Source organism: Poeciliopsis prolifica, unplaced genomic scaffold (genome assembly GCF_027474105.1).
Source record: "Poeciliopsis prolifica strain line A6 unplaced genomic scaffold, Auburn_PproV2 SCAFFOLD019, whole genome shotgun sequence".
Taxonomy (NCBI): domain Eukaryota; kingdom Metazoa; phylum Chordata; class Actinopteri; order Cyprinodontiformes; family Poeciliidae; genus Poeciliopsis; species Poeciliopsis prolifica.
The window spans coordinates 4,099,169-4,108,858 of record NW_026562394.1 but is presented as its reverse complement, the minus strand read 5'-3'; the positions used below and the strand labels follow the sequence as shown (position 1 = coordinate 4,108,858).

The 9,690-nt window shown below is 39.0% G+C and overlaps 1 protein-coding gene across 7 annotated transcripts in view; it reads right to left on the bottom strand.

Moving 5' to 3' along the window:
- Nucleotides 1-817: 817 nt before the first annotated feature.
- gria3a (glutamate receptor, ionotropic, AMPA 3a) overlaps nt 818-9,690 on the bottom strand; it is a 74,472-nt gene continuing 65,599 nt past the window's right edge. For 2 of the 7 annotated variants that reach the window (XM_055043311.1, XM_055043316.1), the window contains 2 exons: nt 3,080-3,328; nt 818-2,259 (listed from right to left, as the gene is read on the bottom strand). In XM_055043311.1, the coding sequence (XP_054899286.1) occupies nt 3,083-3,328 (246 nt within the window). In that variant the 3' untranslated portion in view covers nt 818-2,259; nt 3,080-3,082. Of the gene's footprint in view, nt 2,260-3,079; nt 5,088-9,690 lie in introns of those variants that run through there. The other 5 variants (XM_055043312.1, XR_008606856.1, XM_055043315.1 and 2 more) reach the window with 5 other exon arrangements.

The following is a 9,690-nucleotide window of genomic DNA, read 5'->3' as shown; positions in this document are numbered from 1 at the left end:
TTCTTTGTGAGTTGGAGACGCTCTGAAAGTGTAATCTGTTTTCTGCAGATTTGTCTGGATCCTTATCAATATGCAACAAGGACATCAAAGATTTAACAAGCAGGAAATAGTTGTTGGACCCTCATTGTGATGCTGCCACCACCGTGTTTGACAGTGATCTCATTTCAAAGCTTCACTTTTATCTGTCCAATATAATTTCTTGCCGTCGTGACCAGATTGTGGCTCAATCAGGGCACTTATGTCTCGGTCCATGTTGAGCTGCAGCTGGATTTGCTTTCCGAGCTCTGAGGTTTTGTTTTTACACCCAGGCTCCTTCACCTGAGGGCAACAATCTGGGACGGATAAAGTTTGACCATAATTGGATGTTTGATGTCAAACATGCATCTAAACTCATCATTGAGTCGTCCAAAGCGGTTCAAGTGTTAACTAACACACCTTCGGGTCGATGCCAGATAATTAAAACACTTTAAATGAACCCAATCTAACGCAGGAACCATGTTGGTGTCTGTAAAAAAAAACATGTTTTGGGTGTAGTTTGATTAGGAACATTCAACCAGTCATTAGTTAGGCTGTATTTTTATGCTTGAAGTTTGATGAAAGCTCTTGACTTTGCAAACTGGAAAATAATCCTCAAGTACAGCACCAAAATCTTCAAATAAACCATCAAAAGCCCAAATGTAATAATTAGTCCCAGCAGATGGGTTCGTGTGCAAGATGCTGTGCTCTCATTCTTTGTTGAGGTGAATTTCTTCACCTCAATAATGTGCACCTTTTAAAACACGTCGAGATTTGTAGCATAAAAAAAAAATCCCAAAGCTGAATATAAAGCTTCTTTTATTAAGGAAATGTAATAAAATCCTTTGTACAGGACCTCTACACAGAGGTTTGTGTCCATACATGCAACTCTCATGGTTGAGGCATCAATAAATTAACCCCCCAAAAAATCCCCCCTAAAATCAAACTAAAAGTCATTTTAGAGCCGACTAGACCGAGGGTCCGTTTGGAGTCGCTATTTGATTAAACTACCACCAAATTCACATGCACTTTATGAAAAGGATGAAAAAGAGCTATCAAACAAGTGTAGGCGCAAATGGTTCATGTCAGCCTCTCCCTACGGACTGCAGAGAGTTTAGTCGCACAAATGTTCGATTCGTCGCACAGAAAGCTCATCACAACCAAAAGAAGCTGCGGCACAACGCCGCTTAACCAAAACCGTTCGATGGGAACCACGCTGACGTGAGAGCGGTGCTGAGATGTGTACAAAGTGTAAACCATGAGCTCTTTTAAAATCGTCTTTAATGCTCTGTTACATAAAACGGGGTCTTTTTCCTTTTCATCTAAAGAGTTGGGAACTGTTTCAACCTCAGTAACGCGGCGCAAAGTGAAAACAAGCCGACCTCTTCGGTAGAAATTTTTTTTTTTTTTCTTTTTTCCAAAAGTGGCAGTTTTAAACAAATGACGTACTTGATTTAAAACAAGCATCCAAGTAAATACAGAGTAGGTTGAAAGTCCGGCAGGCTATGAAACAAACACCATCCCAACTGTTTCAGGTGTACACAAGCATGACGTGTTGAAATTGGAGTTACAAAAATAAATAAAACTGGTAGAAAATGCTGCCAGTTCAACTGATCCTTAACCTTATTGTTGCTGATGCTTGTCCTAAATGTTCTGACACTGCAAATATCCTTATAATAACACAAGAAAAGGACTTTACCTCACTAAACATAACATTTATCCAACTTAAGGTTTCACCACAAAAATATCTCTTTAAAGGATTTAAATTACTTGAGTACCTCAGGGATTTCATTGCAAACCATGGCTTTTTTTTTGTTTGCCATCTTCAAAATATAAAACAGTAATAATTACACCAGTCCATCTAGATGAAGCCGTTTCTTATCCAATCGCCGCCGTTTCCGTGGATTTCCTGTTTTTTTGTTTGTTTTGTTCTGTTTATCAAGTTGATTTAATTGGATCTGCATTGCCATGACGCCAAAATGCTCCTTAAGGCACTACAAGAGGCAATTCCCATGTTCCCGCAAACAGAAGTCCGGATGTGTGTGATTGCCCTCTGTTAGTGTGACGGCTCCTAACCCCAAATGAGCGCTTGTTGACTTATTGGCTCGAGTCCAAGCTGAAGACCAGGAAGGTGTCACTTCCTGGATGCCCACCTTCGAGGGGGTGGAGGGTTGTCGGGGTCATGGGTCACGTGTCGGAGTGGCTCTTTCTATCCTTGATGCACCAGCGGGGTTTGAGAATCACCTGCGAAACAGAAAAACCGTGTAGATCATTTCGGCGCCTCAAATTCCCAGCCGGTGGGACGATCTTTTCAGTTTAGTTGAGAGAGGAGACAAATCGAGGAAAATAATCTAAAAGTGGTCAGAGTCAGCTGATGATATTACAACGGAAAATGGTGAAATCTTCTAATTAAAAATGCTATTTCTAGCAGACAAAACAGGTCAGTTCAGACCCATACATTGTCTGAAGAGCAAATGCCCACATTTCATTAAGTGACATTAAAACTTCTCCTTTGTTTTTATTGTTATTAATGTGCTTCCATTTGCTTGTCATGTTGCTTCATCACCAGCAACAAGCAGATGTTTCATCACCATTATAATGATTCGTTTTATTTCTGGGCGCCTGTAGACACTCGAGGACATCGTGCATAGACAAAAAAAAACATTATATTCTATTTATACTAATCAAATTAAGGACCCACAGACACTGAAAGGAAAAGAATCTGTGTTTCATGTTGAGGTTTTTCTAGAAAAAAGGGGCTAATCTAAGTTTGTGGCAATGCATGCAAGATGAGTTTTCTTCTTAAATATTAGGAAAACTGTGTAGTCTGGAAAAGTGTGAAATTTTAAAAAAATTATCAATTTAATGCAAACCCTGAAACTCAACATTACTAATGAACACAACACCGTGCTGTGAGCGCGCTTTTCATCTGGTCGTAATTAATGGGAAGATAAACGAACCTCGACTCTCTTTGGAAGGAAAAAACAAATCTGTTACATCCTGTCAAAACGTCTCCAGTTGCCGGTTCCAGACCCCTGAACGCGAGGAGCGACGGACGACCTACCCTTTAGATTTTCACGCTCTCCGTCCCGTAGACGTTGTAGCCTTCACGGTATGTGGCAAAATTCTGGGCGTTTGCTGGAGGGGCTGGCTTAAAGTTTTGGGCGTTCTTCGCCAGCTTGAGCTTTTTGGTTTCCTGCCGTGACTTATAGCAGAACTCTATCAAAGCAACGGTCATAGCCAAGCCGAGCCCCCCGACCAGAATATAGAAGACGCCTGCCACGTTGCTCAGGCTCAATGCACTTGTCTTGTCCTGGGGGAGGTACAGACCACCATTAAGGGGTTTTAAACGGACACTGAGAGGCACAAATCCTACATGAACACTGCTGCTCTACCTCTAGCAGTTACTCTGAGGAGGTCGCTAAACGTGTGTATAGACATCCTGAAGTATATCTGCCTAATCTGACTAAAAACAGTACATGTACAGACCTCCTCCTCTTAATCAATCTGAGAAGGTGAATGTAGACAGACTTGTCGACTATCCTGCTTTATGGTCTCTTTACGAGGCCACACATAGAGGAAGGCGGTCGTGGTCGTACAGGTCTACAGATTAGCTTCAATTTACTAGCATAGCTGCTGAACTCAACCTTGACATCACTGCATCTGTACAGTCAGAGTAGCAAGCTGTAAAAAAGGGGAACTGAACCATTTTGCTGCTATTAAAAGCCAAACGGTAAGATTGAAATTCATTTCTGAAAGTGTTACCATTTGCATTTAAACCCAATGGGACGGTTCCAAAACCAGTTAAATCTGCTTTTATGTGGTAAAAGTCAGATTACTTGTGTGCAAACTAGTTATTTTATGATAATTGAAAATGCGTAAGAAAAACGTTTGTTACTCTGACAATTCATCATACGTCACGTTATGACCATTAAATACCTCCGAGCCACTCGCTTGCTATTTAAGGGTCACTTTGGTTTTGTCAGGGCAACAATGACCTTTTCTGGGTTCAAAAAAAGTTGGGCAGCTGCAAAAAATGCAGAAAAGGGAAGAATTTAACCTATTTCTTTTTCAATAACATAGAGATTGTTGAAAATAGCTTAGACATTTTTAGCAACATATCAAAAAGAAGAGACGGGACGCTAAAAAATTGTCCTTCATTTGACAAACAGGGTGTTATCAGAGTTGCCGCCATTGCTCCTGATTTATTCATAAATATCAGACGCAGCTCAGGGAAACATTCATGTGCAAATACACATGAGGTTGCATTGTAGAACTATTTTTGGTGACAATCATGTCATCGCTAAGAGGAGAGGGACAAAGGAACGACCAAAAACTCCAACTATGGAGGTTCCAGACAAATCTGTGCCCCATCTCTGGCGCCACCCTGGGCAACCACCCAGATGCTCCCTAGTGAAACTACCACTAAACATTACTTGTCCCTCTTTTTACAAAACATGTTGCTATGTTAATTCCTTATAATTATAATGAATTTCTGGTTTTAATTCAGTTTTGAAACATTCTGCACAGCAGCCCAAGTTTTTTTTTTTTCTTCCTTTTTTTGTCAAAGGGTTTCACAACAACTCCACATACAAATGAATAAGACCAACAGCAAATCTAAATTTCAATAGAAGTTTGGATGAGAAATAGCAGTACAATGGTTTCAGTTCTTGGCGTTAAAACTTTTTAAGAGTTAAATGGGATGAATACAAACTGTGTGTAAATCATGCTGCGGTTTTATGTGTTTGCACAGAGAGGTAATGGCGTGGAGTTAAAGCAAAGCATCAGTGCCCTGGTGTGTAAATGACCTAAACTGCGGCGTGTGGAGGTAATCTAGTCTTTGTGACTGTGTTTCATGCCAACATGTCTCAGGATGTATGCTCTAAATGTCTGCATATGAACAGTGAAGGTAAAATGCATTTTTGCCATCAGTATAAAAAGACCTGCAGCGACTGACCTTACTTCCAGAGTCCTTGGTTCCACATTCACCCTTATCGTACCACCATTTGTTTTTCAGCTTGTCTAAGATGCCTTGTTCACTGAGTTTCAATACTGCAAGGTTTACAGGAGTTCTTCACGTGGGAAATAACATAAATAACATTGTAATATGTTATTTTATGTTATTCAACTTGTTTAAACTACTTTATACTGTACAAAGCGATAGAGTAGGGTCCTGGCCAACATGTCACAGATAGCAAGCAGCACTACATTGTATAGCAGTAAAATACTTTCACCATCCATGGCTAACCTAGCAAAGCCAGACCCCACCTGTATCGCTTTGAGTAATCGGCACACACTGATCACAAGAACAGAAGAGGTTAAACTGTGCAGAATAAAGCAGCTGCTGCGTAGCTTTCAGAGAATGAAGGAGAAACAGAGGCAATGATTGCTGAGAGGACTTCTTGTGGCTGTTTGGGAGCCTTTTGTTGCCGTTTGGCAAAGTGGATCTAACAGGAACCCTTTCCTGACTAACAGGCAATAACAGCAGTCCGATAATTACATCAACTCTGATTGAGATTAACGTCTCGCAGATTGACCCGTTTGAAAGGGAGAGCGACCCCAAAAGGTGTTTCTGCAAATGTGGGTTTGGCTTGCTCTTCTGATCGAATCGTCTGCCGCTCCACAACGGAGAGAAACGGACGACGTCAACTTGCTCTGCGAGACATTACGCTCAAGCTTCAACTGCTCCATTTCCAGGCCTATTTCCTCTCAGAAAAGGTTCCAGTGTCTATAATCTCAAATCAAATATATTGTATTCACCACTGTGTTTCTGGAGTTGAACAGACAGAGCCTGTTTTGTAATGGAAATCGAAGGGGAAAGGGAGGGAGGCGTTTCATCCTGGTTTCCAGTCAGAAGAAAGAAAAGTTCATCTATGACAATTTTAGTGGCAGCAGACAGAATTGAAAGCACAAAGTGAAATATGAATCTCATAGCTTTTTCCGCGTTCTTCAAAGTAACTCATAAGAGGAGTTTTTATGTTGATTTATTTGAATCAGCAAATTTGTACGTAAGACTATAAGTATGGCAGTTTGTGGTTGAAGACATTTTTGGATTACATTCATTAAAACGTACTGAAACAAGAACTCCTGCAAAGCTTTTAAAGAAGTCTGACAAATATGTAGTTTCAATATACATTTTCAAGTGTAAATAAATATGAATGGAGGAAACTGAGAATGAAAAAAATAATTGTGTTTTCAGACTCTTGTTCCCAGAATGTTTTCAGATGGGGAACAAAAAAGATGCTAGGAGTTCAATTATGCAAGCATAGATATTAATTTATGAACTATGAATAAAAATAATATTAGCAACAAATTAAATTCATAATAAAACATTTTAAATGTGAGATTATCGGGTCAGGACGGGCCGTTTAATGCCTTCGGCCAGCCATCTGCTAACTTCTTATAAAGCAACATGATAAAAAAAAAAAAAACATGAATCCTGTTATAGTCGCTGTTTTGGTCGTGATACTGATTGTACCAGAAACTAAAACAAAAAATCTACAGCCACCCGTTTACAGCTCTATTATTTCCAGTTTCCCTATTCATCAATTTGCATCCAGCTCTCTCCATACAAAAACCATAATCACTGGATATCAGTTTATTTCTTTAAATATGTTGAATTTAGATGAAATATGGACATAAATAATGCTACAAGTATAATTTAATTGGATATTATGTTCTATAAATGTCATATTACACCATCCAGGCTTCCAATGATTATTAGCCGGTTGACGTTAATTGAAAATGACAAACTGTAAACTGGTCAAACCAAACCACATCTGAGCGACTTCCTGCTGGGAGGCATCGTCTGACGGACTCACATAACTACATTTCCCGTGAGTAGATTATAAAACACTGCTATAAGTCATCAGGTTTCAAAGTTGGTATTGAGCACCCCCGAAAAAAAAAAAAAATGTAAGAACTGATTCAAGATCGGCACAGCGGACGTCTTCTTTTGGGACCTGAAAAAGTTTGGCACAAAATGAGCCAATTTACAGTCTGACAATATGAAATGGCAAAGGGAAGAAATGAGAAGAATCTTCAGGTTTTCCGTGACTTAAAATGCCTTTTTAAAATCCACATCAGTTGGATCAGATCATTTTAGACTGAACCAAGTTAGAAAAATGACCCAAAATAAGGAAACTTGTATAAGTGTATTTAAGGGGAGCAAAAGCAAACAAACACACAAAAAAAAAACATCTCAGCAGCTGTCAGTAATTGGTATAGACTACAACACTTTTATATTTACTTTTTACATTTCCATACTACGGTTAATGGATTCAAACAGATGAAGCTTTGATTGATAAAACTTTAAGACATCAGTTTGCAATGCGGTATGGCACTGTGTACCTTACACAAAATCTGTATTGTAATTCTAATTACTATTATAATTAGAATTAATTAACCTAATCTTGGGTAGAAAAGTCTTAAAAAGTGTCATTTTGCACTCCCCTCACCCTTTTGAATGCAATCAAAACTCTATCATATTGTTTATTTTGGGAAAAATGTTATCAATAAAAAAAATTTTTAAAATCCTTCTATTAATTGCAAAGATTAAAGTTTTACTTTACTGATGTGTCTACAAACAGATTCAAGGTTCAACTAATAAAAAAATCCTAATTGCAAAATATTGTGATGGGGAAAAAAGCGACATATGTTACCATTTTTATGTGAAGACTGTATTTCCTTTGTCTTTTTTATTTTATTTTGAGGATGGCTGGATTGCATCATATAAAATCTAAGTGCCAAAAAGAGCACGTTTGTTGTCGTGTGTTTTGCACAGGAGTTTGATTTGACGCAAGAATGCCAAGTCATAACTTTACCTTCCAGTCTGTCTGCAAAACAGGAACGCGGGAAGGGGAGGAGAATGGAGTCCGAAAACACGCAAGACCGTCCACACAAACACGAAACAGCTCATGCAGACAAAACGACGACTCAAAGTCACAAAAATAGTCGAATAAGCACAAGGAGAGTCCGGTACATGTTTCAAAATCATTCGTTGAAAGACTGAAGGAAACGGGGACAGAAACAGGATTTTAAGCGTTCTGTCTAGATTCAGATTTTTCTTACGTGGGTTTTTGGGTTTTCTTTGGCATCAGTGGTTGTTACATACAATATATTTTCCTTTCCTTCCTAAATGACACACACGCTTTTCTGAAAGCGAAATAAGGGAACGGAAACGTGGCAGTCACATGTGGTACAGTTTGACTGATCGTCTCGTCTCCTTCCAACCATGCCTAAAAAAAAAAAGCGCCGAGCCAAGTAAGAGGAGGAAGGCGTCTTCGTGTTATTCTCTGGTAGCTTCCATACCCTGCTCACTCAGAAATGGATATCAGCAGAAAATGGCAGCAAAGTCGCCTTGCTCTCCTCTTTGATGGTACTGCTGTCATGATGCAAGCTGGAGAGCAGACATGAACTCAGAGGTACCAGTGTGATGTATAAAACAGGAGGGCAGGGGGTTTAATGTCGTCAAAATGACTCTGATGTGGGAAAAGATCTGAGGAGCTCCGCAGGGCCGAGCTCCTGGACGGCATCATGCTACTAAATCTAAGAAATGCTCGCAGCATGACAAACGGAAAAAGAAAAATCACAAAAATAGAAGTTCATCTCTTACATTAAATGTCAAAAGGAAATATAAAATTTTAATTATAGGAGCTATTTACTCAGTACGACATTTATTGGTACATCTCAATGAATTAAGAGTATCATGAAAAAGTTATGTAATTGATGATGTAAACAAAAAAAATGCTATTACGTAAGATAATACATAAAAGCAAATATTATGCTAAATATTTATATTTTCTAAATATATATTGCTATGACAAAGTCAGCCTACTAAAAACTACAGAAGAGGTGTCCAAGGTGTGGCTTGGGGGCTATTTGTGGCCCTTGAAATGATTTAGTTTGGCCCCTGATCACACATACAGTACGGTAAAAATTTGACGAATAAAATAGAAAACAATTAATGACCAAAGAAAGTCATTTTTTTCTTCTTTTTTTCCAATAAGGCAACATTCTGAAGCCCTATTTATGTTTTAGATATTTAATAATATACAGATTTCATCTTTAAAAAAAATTAAATTTTAGCAAGTAAAATGAAGAAAAAGCAGACCATTTTTAAATTTAATCTATTTTTTGGCCCACCAGTAGGTTAAATTTGTCAGATAAAAAGTCTGGACACCCCGATCCTACAGTATAAGCACCAGATTCTTGATCTGGGCTCCTTTACCATGAATTGCTGCCAGTCTATGGCTCTGCTGAAGACTTAATATTGGTCATCGGCTCATCTGCATTGTTCTCATCTTCCTCTCAGCAAAGCCTCCTAGTTTCTCTGTGGGGTTAGGGTCAGGAGACACGGTAGGTCAGTCATGCTCAGTGATATCCTGGCCATCAAAGAAGGTTTCAGTTTGTTTGGCTGTGTGGGAAGCTGCTCTAAAATTTCCTGTGCTGAATTTGGCCTTGATAAAGCCCAGTGGACGACCACCAGCAGATGGCGTGGTTTCTCCACATCGTCACTGACTGTGGAAACGTCACACTGGGCTTCAAGCAACATGGATTCTGTTCCTCTCTCTTAAGACCTTGATTTTCAAATCAAATGCAACATTTATTTTCATCTGAAAAGAGAACCTCTGAAAGAAAATCAAGTCCTTTTTTTCTCCTTAGTTTTTTTAAGAG